The sequence below is a fragment of the Schizosaccharomyces osmophilus genome, chromosome 1 (genome assembly GCF_027921745.1).
Source record: "Schizosaccharomyces osmophilus chromosome 1, complete sequence".
Lineage (NCBI taxonomy): Eukaryota > Fungi > Ascomycota > Schizosaccharomycetes > Schizosaccharomycetales > Schizosaccharomycetaceae > Schizosaccharomyces > Schizosaccharomyces osmophilus.
Window position 1 is genome coordinate 2,113,503 of NC_079238.1, and position 14,043 is coordinate 2,127,545.

General features: G+C 40.4%; 5 protein-coding genes across 5 annotated transcripts; 2 read left to right on the forward strand and 3 right to left on the reverse strand.

Moving 5' to 3' along the window:
- Window positions 1-147: 147 nt before the first annotated feature.
- dca7 (WD repeat protein, DDB1 and CUL4-associated factor Dca7) lies at window positions 148-1,659 on the reverse strand (the record flags this gene model as incomplete). Its single annotated transcript, XM_056179758.1, has 5 exons — window positions 148-172; window positions 221-772; window positions 825-1,066; window positions 1,114-1,350; window positions 1,417-1,659. The coding sequence occupies 5 exons, from the start codon at window positions 1,657-1,659 to the stop codon at window positions 148-150; spliced, it is 1,299 nt and encodes a 432-aa protein (XP_056035914.1).
- A 1,170-nt stretch (window positions 1,660-2,829) lies between these two features.
- rpn2 (19S proteasome regulatory subunit Rpn2) lies at window positions 2,830-5,776 on the forward strand (the record flags this gene model as incomplete). The annotated part of the gene is made up of 2 exons (XM_056179759.1): window positions 2,830-2,875; window positions 2,928-5,776. 2 exons carry the CDS (start codon window positions 2,830-2,832, stop codon window positions 5,774-5,776), a joined length of 2,895 nt encoding a protein of 964 aa, XP_056035911.1.
- A 263-nt stretch (window positions 5,777-6,039) lies between these two features.
- On the reverse strand, window positions 6,040-7,757 carry spp2 (DNA primase large subunit Spp2; the record flags this gene model as incomplete). Its single annotated transcript, XM_056179760.1, has 4 exons — window positions 6,040-6,468; window positions 6,505-7,096; window positions 7,311-7,506; window positions 7,592-7,757. The coding sequence occupies 4 exons, from the start codon at window positions 7,755-7,757 to the stop codon at window positions 6,040-6,042; spliced, it is 1,383 nt and encodes a 460-aa protein (XP_056035912.1).
- A 432-nt stretch (window positions 7,758-8,189) lies between these two features.
- Window positions 8,190-11,063, reverse strand: tif301 (translation initiation factor eIF3a; the record flags this gene model as incomplete). Its single annotated transcript, XM_056179761.1, has 2 exons — window positions 8,190-10,979; window positions 11,025-11,063. 2 exons carry the CDS (start codon window positions 11,061-11,063, stop codon window positions 8,190-8,192), a joined length of 2,829 nt encoding a protein of 942 aa, XP_056035905.1.
- A 304-nt stretch (window positions 11,064-11,367) lies between these two features.
- Window positions 11,368-13,743, forward strand: nto1 (histone acetyltransferase complex PHD finger subunit Nto1; the record flags this gene model as incomplete). The annotated part of the gene is made up of 2 exons (XM_056179762.1): window positions 11,368-11,710; window positions 11,783-13,743. 2 exons carry the CDS (start codon window positions 11,368-11,370, stop codon window positions 13,741-13,743), a joined length of 2,304 nt encoding a protein of 767 aa, XP_056035906.1.
- Between the last annotated feature and the right edge of the window lie 300 nt (window positions 13,744-14,043).

Genomic DNA, 14,043 nt, shown 5'->3' on the forward strand with positions numbered 1-14,043 from the left:
TTTTTTTCTTTTTTTGTGGTTTCGTTCAATGGTTTTCATCAAGGGGATGGTAGCGCTTTTCCTCAAGCTGCTTGGGGTTTCTTGAAACTGGACTCATAGAGTGTGTACTAATTTGGATGTTCAGCACCCTGACATTCAGTTGCAAAATTACAACGAGAATAGCTCTAGAGATCTAAACACATTATTAGCAATTGCGCATTTCCACAGAGATGGAACTTACTTCCCGTACAAGGCAGCGATCGAGTCTTGCTTTCCGGACCAAGATATATTGTTTACTTCGCTTTCAAATTTCCGAGAACCAATAGGCGAAAACCGGTTTTCTGTCGACGAACCCGTGCTATGCGCAGTCGGCACGGGTGTACCATATTCTGATATAGGCGCTGTTGTACCAGATGGCGTAACAGAGTTCGATCCCCGACGAGCGGGTGTTCCGCTTGTGCTCAAAGGACGTGACAAGTCCCATATATGAACCATGCTATCATCGCCACATGAAGCTAACTTGCTTCGCGAATTTGGCATCCAGCTTACCGCGTTCACATCTCCGCCCCGGAGGCTACTTAAATTTGTGTATGCCACTCCTGGAGTTCGAATATCAATCATTTGTATGTCCGATGATTTATGATGGAAAGTAGCCATCAGATTGGCATCAGCGTCACATGTAGCTAGCCGCACTAAAGGTCTGGAAACATTTCCAGCGCTGCCATCTGTATCTCCCGTACGCTTCCAATGGTTGCTATCTCCTTCATAAATAATTGTCGAATGGTCGAGAGAACTTTGTATTTGTCAGTAATCCGTCACGACCATTTCACTTTTTATAAACATACCGTAAATCAAACATCCGCACACTTCCATCAGCCCCTACACTCACGAATACATGCATACTATCTTTTATAAATGCAACATCGTAGACCTCTCTGTCATGAGCAATCAATTGAGTTCTCGATTGCTGAGCAGCCACATCCCAAACCGTGCACGTAGTATCTAAACTACTGACAATTATAAGCGATGGGTCTGCTTTACACCAATCGAGCGACGTGAGGGGAGCACCACTATGTGTCTTCCCTTGCTGAAAGTTGTGTTAGTGATTGACAAAAGACGCAATTGCATACATACCGTAGATAAAGCAGCTTCGCACTTGAGAGAGCCAGTGCTTTCTGAATCTATCGGAGCATTCCAAATTCTTAGTTTTTGGTCAGTTGATGCCAACAAATTTGTAGAAGCGTTTGGGTTCAACGACGGAGGGTTCCACATCAATTTGGTAACGGGATACTCCAAATCGTTTGCCGTTGAAAGCGACTTCTTCACTTCAGGCTTTCCATTTTCCTCATTCGATACTTGAAGAATTTGAATCTACGAATTGGTGAGTTGGGTGTCATCGTGCGTTTTGCTAGTTTCTTAATCATTCAAGCGACATACCTTGTTGGCGGGTTCTTCAATCAAACTTCCTACAGCAACCCATTCCTTCGTACTGCTTTCTTGTTTTAACCAATCCAGACCGTAAGGCGTCCAAGGGAAATCAAATCCCGTCCGTTCATTTTCGCTGTCAAATTTGCTAGGAAAAGGCCTTCTTGGAGAGTTTAAAAACCGTCCAAAAGAATCATACGTGGATTTTCCTACTCCTGCAGAAATAGAGTAGCGGTTTCTTCGCAAATCTGTCATCTTATTGTATTCAATCCTGAAACTTTGCACTTAAGTATAGAATTAGAGGAAATGATGCATAGGCATCCACTACACCCACTTTTCAAGCCAAATCAAACAAACAGCCTGAATGCAAAAGAAATGTAGCTAAAAGGGTTAAAAAAACGATGTAGATGCCTAACTTTCGAGAAGCAGCCTTTCAGTCGCGGCGGCAGAAGGTGTTGTAATTATTGTCCTTTAATCATATATACTTACACCATTAAATTACAGCTAGCACAACACAGCAAAGCCTCCAATATTATCATTTGTATGTTCTTTTGGAGATTTATTTAAAATTATTAATTATATGTTTTATGTAAAATGAAATAGCTAATGTCGTTCTCAACAAAAATATCCTCTAGAATATCATATACTACAAATAACAGATGACCAAGGCCTGCTGCTGTTGAAGTAAGACCGGAAAAATACAATCATAATTTACTTTTTTTATTACTTACTTTCATACTGATGGCTAAACTAATTGATCAAAAGCATCCACGAATAGCAAATATGATGAATGCGACGTATTCTGCTTCATCAGTACTTAATGGTTAGGTAAAAATCAAGAAGTCATAGTGCAAAGCATCGATTTCGTAGAGTGTACCAAACAATAAAGTTCAACCCTATTTGATTCAAAAACAATTCCAATGATGCTTCGCGTAAGACATCTTTTCGTTGACCAGATATACGAACACTGTGCAGACAAGGCTAAAGTAATCCACATTGAGCGTATACAAATACCACCTCTTACTTTATATGAATGACTATTTGAGAAGGGCATTCCTAAACGCTGTCATGAAACTTCCAGACAGAGAGAAAGAGCATTGTGCCAGAAAAGACCATCAAATAAGGATTTGTAAACAACTCATGACTACAAACATTTTTTCTACTTGAAACCACTGTTGAAATCGAGTTTTTTCATGAAAATGACTCCTTCCTATATCGATACTTCAATATGATATTTAAGTCCGTATACTCGTTATACTTATATTATGACTGGAATTCGTCGAAGGCTAAAGAATGATCCCTACCCTTACTTAAATGGAGAGCTCGCTCAAATGACCGGACCTAAACAATTATCCAACAACGAAATACCGCCTGCTGTTGCATTTCCTCAATACATTGCAAGACAGGAATATTTTTCAATTAAAAATGACTACGGTGTATCCAGAAAGCACCTCTATTGTTACATCAGCAGGTATGTTGGTTGATCATTTCATGAAAGTAGGAAAAAGCTAACGATTCGATAGGTGGTTTAATGTCCCTGCTGGATGAACAAGAAAAAGAGTTACAGATACATGCATTGTTGAAGATTTATGAATTTATAGATCAGTTATGGCCTGAAATTTCTGACGATGTTACAAAAATTGAAGTAATGTATGAAGATCGCGCTTTTCCTGAACGGGAATTGGCAGCGTTAGTGGTTTCAAAAGTTTATTATTACTTGGGTGAATACGATGAAGCCCTTCAATTCGCTTTGGCCTCCGGTACAAAGTTTTTACAAGACAAAAACAGCAGCTTTAAGGAAACTCTTGTTTTCAAGTGCATCGATACTTTTATTCAACAAAGCTCAGAACGCTATATTAATTATGAGCTCGAGCCTATGGATGAACGCTTGAGCGGTGTCGTTGAGGGAATTTTTCAAAAATGCTATGCCAATAAGGAATGGCGACATGTTTTGGGTATTGCCATCGAGGCTCATCGTCTTGATTTAGTTGAATATATTTTAAATACTGCCAAGAATGATGATTTAAAACCATATGTCCTCGAGTTGGTATTGACTGTCGTTCTCGATATCGAATTCCGCAATCGTCTTTTGCGTCTTCTTTTGAGTTCCTTCTTGGTAGAAGCTGAGCCAGACTATTTCTCTATTGGAAAGTGCGTAGTCCACTTAAATGACGCTTCCGTTGCTGCGAAGTTATTAATGAAACTATCCTCTCAAAATGATGACAAGAACTTATTGACTGCCTACCAACTGGCTTTTGACTTAGAAGATTCTGCACCCCAGGAATTTCTAAATAGTGTTATAGACCTCTTACCTGCCCCTACCTCATCAAATGTTGAAGGCGAATCAGAGAACACAGAAGTCGACGAATCTTCACCAATCTCTCGGATTCATTATATTTTGTCTGGAGAACAAACAGTCAAATATCATCGTGAATTTTTGTATTCCCACAACAACACGGATATGCTCATTTTAAATAAGACCAAAGATTCTCTTGAATCCAGAAACTCAATCTTCCATAATGCCGTTACCTTTGCAAATGCCTTCATGAATTTTGGAACCTCTTATGATAACTTTTTCCGTGAAAATCTCTCTTGGTTATCCAAAGCAAACAACTGGTCCAAGTTCACGGCTACTGCTGCTCTTGGTGTTATTCATAGAGGATACTATAACCAAGCTATGAATATCCTCCGCCCTTATTTACCTGAAGAGGATGCCCCTTCTAGTTCTGTTTATTCCGAGGGTGGTGCCTATTACGCCATGGGTTTGATAAATGCCAACCATGGTCGTGGCGTTACAGAGTATTTGCGTGAGCAATTGAAGCGTTCCGAAGACGAAACAGTTCAATATGGTCTTATTCTTGGCTTGGGTCTCACTGGTATGGCCAGCCGTGATGAAAGTCTCTACGATGCTGTTAAAACCGTGCTTTTTAACGATAATGCCGTTGCTGGTTCTGCTGCTGGTATTTCAATGGGTCTTATCATGCTCGGTAGCGCATCTTCTACTGCCATTGATGAAATGTTGCAATATGCTCATGAAACACAACACGAGAAGATTATTCGCGGTTTAAGTGTTGGTATCGCTTTGATTGTTTATGGTCGTCAACAGGAAGCTGATGGTATAATTGAACAACTTAACGCTGACTCTGATCCTGTTCTTCGTTATGGTGGTATGTTCGCCACCGCTTTAGCTTACTGCGGCACTGGCAACAGCAAGATTATCCGCAAGCTTCTTCATGTTTCCGTTAGTGATGTTAACGATGATGTTCGACGCGCTGCTGTTTGTGCATTAGGTTTCATTTGCTGTAAAGATCCTACTGTGCTAATCTCTACCGTTGAACTGCTTGTTGACAGTTATAATCCTCATGTTAGATACGGTAGTGCAATTGCTCTTGGTATTGCATGTGCTAATTCTGGATCTAATGCCGCTTTGGAATTACTTGCTCGATTAGTCGAGGATGCTACTGACTTTGTACGCCAAGGTGCAATGATTGCTCAGGCAATGATTCTTACCCAACATAATGAACAATTAAATACGAAGGTTTCTGGAGTTCGCAAGCATTTCGAACAAGTTGTCAGTGAGAAACACGAAGATGCATTGGCTAAGTTGGGTGCTACCTTAGCTCAGGGTATTATTGATGCTGGTGGTCGTAACGTTACTATTGCTCTTCAAACTGCTACTGGTAGTTTGAGGCTTTCTGCCATTGTTGGCTTAACCGTTTTCTTACAGTATTGGTACTGGTTCCCCTTAACTCACTTTATGTCTCTCTCTTTCTCTCCGACTGCACTTATTGGTTTAAATCAGAACTTGGACGCTCCCAAGTTCAATTTTGTCTCCAATGCTAAGCCCAAGTTGTTTGCGTATCCCCCTAAAATTGTTCAGCCAGCAGCGAAGGCCGTTCAAAAGGTAGAAACAGCTGTTTTATCAACTACAGTCAAAGCAAAGGCAAGGGCAAAGCGTGCTGAACGTGAAAAACAGGCCAAGGAGACTGGAGACGAAATGAAAGTTGACAAGAAACCCGAAGAACCAGAAGCAGATAGCAATGCTATGGAAATGGATGAAGAGAAATCTGATGAAGTTACCAAGTCCGAATCGACTAAAAAAGAAGAACCCAAGCGTGAAGCTTTAGAGAATTTTACTCGCGTGGTTCCTGCTCAATTACCATACATTTCGTTTAACGTTAATGGAAGATACTATCCGGTTCGTAAATTTACTGGCGGCGTATTGATGCTAATCGATCGTGAGTCCGACAAAGCCCCAAATTTGATTGAGTTGAACAGAGATGCTCCTACACCACAGGCTAATGCTGAATCTTCAGAGCAAGAGGCCCCACCCCCAGAGGACTTTGAATACCCTTTTGATGATGATGAGTAGTTTAAATCTATCACATACTGGTGAACAAAAAAAAGTAAATGTTAGAAACGGCTTGCTACGATTTATTCTAGATGATTCTTATCAATATATACAATACATATAAGCTTGTATTTTATTTGTAAATTATGAGAACTTAAATAATAAACAAGCATGCTCCAGTTGTTTTAAACGAACGTATGGTGAATGAAGTGTAGAAGCTATAATTGATATTCATATCCCTTTTATTGTTTCATAAGATGCTTAGGTTTACTTACCTCGAGCCTTTACTGACGTCCTGTGCTGAGCTGATAATATTGAAGAGGATGGTGAATGCTTTCTTCCAAAGTACCCTTCTGTGGATGAGTTAACTCAAAGACACGTGTACATGCAATATGATAATGTCGACCTTTTACAGCATCAACTACTTCCCGGCAACCAGACGAATCTGGCGTTATACCTAGTGTGGTTAAAGCTGTGACTAGATTATCGAGTGAGTAGGTTCGATAAGGGCAGCCATGAGCATCACCAGGTCCCAATTGCGGTCCTGTCAAAATTTGCTGACAACTATAGCCCTTGTAATTTTTCCTGTTACCCTCCAAACCGTAAGAATGGCGAACATTGTAACGATACTCCTTATTAAATTTGTCATCATTAACATTTGAGAAGCTACGTTTCCAAAAAATGAGAGCTTCCTCAACGGATAAACCAATGTCCTAGAAATTAGTAAAGAATTTTGAAAAGTAAAATACCTTTAGAAAAAGACCGTATTGAAGACGACTAAAATGACGAAGGTGCTTTTCCTTCCGTAAAACATTATGAAGATGTCTTGCACACAGAGGGAAGTGAGGTACAAGACTATCAACTTGATCTGCAGTAACTTCACCAGGCTTAGCTGCAGAAACAGTTACCTCTGGTGCTACAAATCCTCTACTAAGATGATTCAAAATAGGCAAAAGACGATCATCTTCATCTAATCGCGGTAAAGCTTTTGCTGTATTCTCAAGTGATAGTTTCAGATTTTTCTCAAATTCCTCGATAACAATACTGATCTGTTCCGAAAAAGGAACATATGCAAAACCTTTATGAACAAAAACAGCTCTTCGTTCAACCAAGTCAGGTACTTTTATAAATGGTACTTTAAAAAAAGATTCGTTTTCAACGTTTCGCTGGCAGGCAGCTTGGATTTTACTCAAGTACTGGCTTTTCTCTTCTTTGGAGACTGCATTCCATTGAAAGTTAAGACTGTCAACAAAATTTTGGCGCTCCCTCGCCTCTTCGTTGATAAATCTGTATTTGAAAAGAGCAGATTCAGCTCGAAGAAATCGATATCTCAATTCCTCTCTGTAAGAAGTTAGTATTATTATAACTTAGATATGGTAAAAGGTATTTTAAGAAAAATAAAAGTAAGTTCATTGCTTTGCGCAGTATAAGCCAAAGAATAGACCATTGAATCGGGCATCCTAACAAGATATGTCCATTCAACAGGTCTTAACTGTAGCAATCACATAAAACCATTCCTTTAATATCTCCTAATTCCTATAACAACTGCACTTACGATCTACTAAATGCTAGCCGTAAAATGAAGTGAGAATAATGGTCTTTCCTACGCTCTTCATCCAGGCCTGCACCTTTAACGACTCTAGCCATATTACTGCCCATGGGCAAGTGCTTGTCAACGACACGCTTTATAATCATGTCTAACTCCTTTTTTGCCTTATTTCGAAAAAGGGCAGACTCAATTTCACCCAGTACTATTTTCCAACAGGATTAGTAGCCGTTTAATTTACTTTAAAGGCGAAGATAGACGCGTTACATTAGTTAAGACGTTTCACTTACCGTAAAGTCGATCAATTGCCCATGTTTCAAATTCTTCTATACTAACTTCCTCATGCGGTGGATTCAAGTAAAAATTTAATCGTGTAGGGTAACTAACGTTTGTTGATACATCTCTTGCAAAGTTTCTATTTCTTTCTACTGCCCTGCTCTTTGTACTTCGGAACATGGTAGCCTGGCTGGTAATTTTTCGAATTTGGTAATCCAGGAACCTATGCGTTGCTTCGGCTTTTACAAGATGAAATCCAGGTTACAATATATAGCTTTCAGTCGATTGTATTTCATTAAAAACATAATTCTTACTCAAAGTTAGCTGAATGAAATTAATGAAAAAAATATATAAAATGAGTGTAGTAGTTTCAGTCATCGACACTCACAATGATTTTGGATTGGGATGCTGCAGACTCATAATTCCTACATACTATGAGATTTATAGTAAATCTGAAAATGATTTAAATATTAAAGTATCAGTAATTTAATTTAAACCTAATAACAAACAGAAATTACTTCTGCATCTTAATATTTCAAAACTGCTTCTCCACAAGGAGATAATTATTAAGTCCCACTACATTTTTATGCAACCATGACGGCAGTAAAAAGATTACTGCTGTTGTTGGCGCTTGCTAGGAGGAACGTAGGCTCCTCTTCCTCCTCTAGAAGGAGGCAAGGATTCGCGGGAACTATCAGCTCCAGCACGAGCACGAGGAGGAACGTATCTTTGACCACCACCAGCAGGAGGAGCAGCAGGAGGAGCACTACCTTCGGAAGCACCACTACGTTTCCACGCAGCAACAGGTGGAGGAGTTTGAGCGCCTGAGCCTAAGCCCAAATTGGCTTTCTTGGCAGCAATCTTGCGAGCAGCGTCTTCTTCACGCTTCATTTGCATGAATTGTTGACGTTCGAGCTTCTCACTCATTTCTGCTTGCTCACGCTCCCTAGCTTCCTTAGAAGCAAGAGCCTTTTCTTCTGCAGCCTTGCGTTGAGCAGCTTCTTGCTCTGCTCGTTGGCGTGTTTCTTCTTCTTCTTCAGCTCTTGCAGAAGCTTCTTCAACCTCAGCAACCGCATCAGCTACCTTCTGTTCGTAAATCATCTGGCGTTGTTTCTCACGTTCAGCCTCTATAACGTCCTTAGTACGAGCATAAGCATCTCGATAGGCCATTTCACGTTCGTCATCAATGCCTTGCTTGTAGTTATGAATAAACGAAGCATATTTAGAGAAGGTATGCTTGTCATCCAAAGCTTGTTCATGCTTATGGCCTTGAACCTCTTTGCGCTGCTTCTCTCTTTGGATAAAGGCCTTATGATCTTGTTCAACTTGCTTTCTAGCATCTTCCTGTAAAAGAGGAATAGCTTCACGACGATAGGCACGTTCCAAATGATCAATTCGTTTACCAATAACACGAAGTCGTTCATTCATGCTTCTATTTTGTTTCTCAACCTGTTCAATTTGCATAGCTCTCAATCTGTCAGCATCCAAATTCTCCAGTTCGTCAGCGTCAACTTCCAATCCACCCTTCGCCTTAAGTTCGTTAGCCAGTTTCTTAGCTTCTTCAATGCGAATAGCTTCCTTTTCGCGACGGATTCTGTCAGCGTTACGCTTCGTAACCTCGTCTTGAACACGGCGAGATTCAGCTTCAGCTTCTTGTTTCTGTCTGAGAGCACGTTGAGCAGCAAGCTCAGCCTCACGCTGGGTAGCCAAGGTATCAGCTTGACCACGGCGCAATTCAAGCAAGCTACGTTGAGCAACAACAGCCTTTCTTTCTTGCTCAACACCAGCCAAAGCGCGCTCATAAGCAGCTTCTGATTGCTGTTTACGAAGAAGATAGAAGTCAGTATCGAAACGCATCAAAACACTGGTAAGTGATTTTCCAATTCGAGAAAGTTGGTTTGTGATGAGCTCGGCAGGGGTGGATTGCAAAGTTGCAGTGTCCACGTGAGAGCTTACAGGACTAGCGAAGAGATCGGATGCGAATGTAATAGAGTTTTCGATGTGACTGACACGAATTGAGAAAGCACCCTTTTTGTTACCGTTCATTATAAATTTCTCAATCTGACCATAGGTACATGAGTAAGGTTCATCAAAGGTAGCCAAATCCATAACGAATTTAAGGGAAACAGCATCATAAACTTGGGAAAGTTGTTGAAAAAGACGAGTGAGAATAACTTGTTGAAGGGGGCGAATGTATTGAGCGGTATCGGTATTCTCAGCCAATTTCTTCAAAATGGGCTGCAATTTTTTGCAGATGCTTAAAGGATGGAAATCAACTTCCAAAATTCTGTAAAGATCCCGGATAGCGGGATCACAATAGCTCAAAACATTACGGTTAACAGCGTCCTTTACCAAAGCCTCGCGGTTAGGGGCTTTAGACATGTTCAACAAGATGGCCAAACGAGCGTTCTTGCTTTTAGCATCTTCAGCATCAAGAGGAGGACCTGAGAACCTAGAGGCATCAATAATAGGAATTGAAAGAGCACTGAGGATAACAAAGTTGGCTGTGGCAGGCTTTTGAACATTAGTGAAGGTAAAGTATCTGCTCCAAGCAGCAGCATGCAACAAGAAATTATCGCAAACCAAAAAGATCTTAATAAGTTTACGGTAATAATTACCAAGCATGACGGGAGAAGGAGCGCGCTTAGAGAAAGTTAAAAGACTGTGGATATCCTCAATTGAACGGAAAGCCTCCTGCCAAAGCTCCAACTCGACAGCTACGTTAAGTTGGGAAAAACGCATGTCCAAGTGACGTTGCATTGTCTCAACGTCGTTCAAATTGATTGAGTGGGGAGCGTTAGAAAACTTGGATGCGTTGCCAAGGTGAGAACGCAATAACTCACAAAGGCGGCGGAATTCAGTCTTGCGTTGATATTTCAAACAGAATTGGAAGGCGGAGTTAGCAATTAATTGATACATAACTTCCAAACGAGCATTATTCCGCAAAATATCAAGAACGGTACGGTAAGCATCCCAAAGGAACTTGAGCCAAGGAGTAACCAAAGCACGGTCGGTTCGGGTCTTGGACATCTCTCCAGAGACGAAAGACATCATGATGCTTTCCGGAGTCTCAGAAGCCTCCAAATCATCAACAAACTCAACAGAAATCTTGTCAGCTTTAGTTTGAGCTTCTTGGACCTTTTCATTGGCCAATTCTATGAAACGCTTCACGACATTTTCTATGGCAGTTACCGAGGTATTTTGTACAGCGTTCTTGTACATGTAGAGACCCTCTTTGGCAACTTTACCTTTACGTAAAAAGACACAAAGTTCAATAAAGCGCGTCATGATAGGCTCCAAAGAAAAACCTTGGGAATTTCTGGACCTTTTCAAGACGATGGTCTCGTGAAGGGACTGCAGGGCAGAGCCATGCTGATCAAGAGCAATAAGCTCGTCGGCAAGCTACTTCTGTTAGTATTATAAAAAAATCCTCGTGAAACAACGTACTCTTAGCACATTTTCGGGCTTTCCCTGAGGAGGTGCCATGTTGTGCGGTTGTGAACTCAACTAGCTCTAGTAAATTTTTTGTATGGAGATTTCTGCGTTGGAGCGCATAGGAGTTGAGGATTCCTTGATTGTATAATATTCAAACTCATTTAATTAATTTATGATACTATAGATTGTTATATCGTGTTATTTAATACGATCTTAGTACGAAAGCCAAACGCACTTCCGCAAAGTTGGATACGGAACTTCACCGAGATATAAGGATGAACTTATGACCAGGCCATAGGGAAGAAAAGTCTTGAAAATATGCTTTGAAAGGATTCTTAAATAGGCTGAGCTTTTCATGCAGGCGATATCAAATACACTAGATGGTCCAAGTTTTTCAAGACCGGAGGATCTTGCTTTTCAACCACGAGAGGAAATTCCATATCGAGTGTTTTATCCTGATTTACGTACTGATGAGCCGTTAGAAGTCGTCGAAGATAGATATTCAGAGTTTGATTCCTCTCTTTTTTCTTACCAGCCGCCTTCTTCGTACGTGGTAAAGACACTTCCGGAAGCAAAAGTCGAAAACATCAAAGTAGTTGATTATCATACTGACTCATTGCCTCCTAAGATTAAGGAATGTGGTTACAATACTACTACAAAATTAGATTTGCCAGAAAACCGTTTTGAGAGATTCGTAGGTAAGTTAGCTGTGGGCGTTTTGTATTCTACATACCCCATTCTTGAAATGCGGATGCTAACGTTTCTTATAGCTAAAGATCCTTATAATGATAGACATTTTCCCGTTTCTTATGATCTGGATGAGCTAGATGCGATGTGGCTGATTTACTATAATGAAGCGCGAGCCTGCTCAGATCCTACTTGGATACCTTTGTCCCGTGAATTTCTTGAAATTACTCTTACAATTATTGCTAGGCATTGGCTTTTATTAGATGCATGGATTCCGAAAACTGAGCCTGTTCGTATAGAAGATGAGCTCGATGGTCGTTGTGTTATTTGCAACGAGTCAGATTGTGAAACAAGTAATGTTATCATATTTTGTGATAACTGTAACATGGCCGTTCACCAAAATTGTTATGGTATTCCCTTTGTGCCTGAGGGTCAGTGGTTTTGCAAGCGGTGTTTGCTTGCTGCCAGCGATGTCATTTCGTGTGTTTGTTGTCCCGATCGTGATGGTGCATTCCGCACAACCATTGACGGTCGTTGGTGTCATACCGTTTGTGGAATGGCAGTCCCCGAAATTTCTTTTCATGATTCTAGTCGCTTGGATTTGGTTCGCGATTTTCATGCTATTCCCAAGTCTCGCTGGAAGCTGGTCTGCTGTGTTTGTAAACTGCGCTGGGGTGCTTGTGTGCAATGCTCTGAGAAAAGTTGCTATACCGCATTTCACATCACTTGTGCCAGACGTGCTGGATTTTATTACAAACTTCATGCTCCTTACGGTAATTATAGCCAAGCAGAAGTAGAATGCTTCTGTGATAGACACACGCCTCCTTCCCATCTCGATGGTGCCCTTCATCGGCTTTATCCGCTTGCTGTTCAGTATTACAGAAGAATGGCTTATGATGTCCCTTTAAACTATGTTGCTTGTCGAGCTCCTTCTATTGTTCCAGAAGAACCTTGGAACTTTCGACCATTACCTCGTTACATAGTAGAAAAAGTAACGTCGACCCTCAATGATATGCATTTGAATGATAGTATTAATGACTTGGCTATTATCATTATTGACATTTGCAGGTACTATCAAATGAAGCGTAAGTATCGACGAGATGCGCCTTTGTTACGGTCTCAGAGACTTGCGGATGAACTAGCAAACCTTCCAGTTAATGCGGTCAAACAGCGTGCGCATTTCCTAGGCATTGCAAAGCGGCTTCGCGAACAATACGAAGAACTTATGTCTATAATAGAATTGACCGCTCGTCGACAACGAGTAAAAAGTGAACTATCTGAACTAAGGAAGCGATTTTTGACTGTTATATATTTTCCTTTACAAAAACTCATTGAAGATACCTTTGAAAGAATTCGCCAGTTGGATACGGAAGGACTCTTTGCTTCTCCCTTGGAACACGGGTGGATTGGATGGATTTCGTTAAAACAGCTGATTATAAGTTATGATGTTGATGATTTGTATTCTTTGGAAAAGTACCTATCACAAATTTGGAATATAGATGGACTTATCCAAAGCATAGATGACATGGAGCACCTTACAGCCGTTGTGCAATTGGCTCAGCAGTTTGAGCCAAAAGCCAAGGATATACTCCAAGATGCTCGAAATAGTTCTGAAGCTTTAAAGAAAGATAACCTTGGGAACTTGTCTTTCTTGTCACTAAAATTGGACGGACTGGAATGTGTTGGTTGGCCTGATTGCTTCGTTGATACTGTGGAACAAGCAAAATTGGAAACTCCTTCAGAAGAAACTTTCGACAGCCTAGAGAGCTTTGTTATGAATCTCAGTTTAGAGGGTAAATGCGGTCGATTTGAATTGTCTGACTTCGAGTCGAGTATCCAAAATGGAAAAAAAGATGACGGTATAATCATTCCTGAGACTGCTGCAACGAGAGGAGTGTTACAGGAAATTGTCACTAAGAACCATAATTCAGACACCGAAAGGGAAGGATTGAATACTAAGAATGTGGATGGCGCTGAAATGCTTCCAAATGCTGAAAGACGAACGCGTTCGATGACCAAAGATAATGAAGCAAATGAAACATAGAGTCTTTCATTTCTGGTTCCCTTGTCATTTGATAAAAAAGGGAAGTTAATTGTGTTTTAATGCTTGGTTTCTGCGTAAGAGTATTTTTGTTTTTGTTTGGAGATGTCTCCTTTATGAACCACAGGCTTTTTAATTTTTGTAATGAGTTGTCTGATTATAATACAACATGAAATAATAATTCCTTTTTTGTTTATTCAAGCTCTTCTATATTAATTCAAGAGTTTCGTATGTATTCTCACTTTATAATTTAATAACCGACTGCATAACATTTTGGAATATACGTGTTTTTGAGTGCATTGG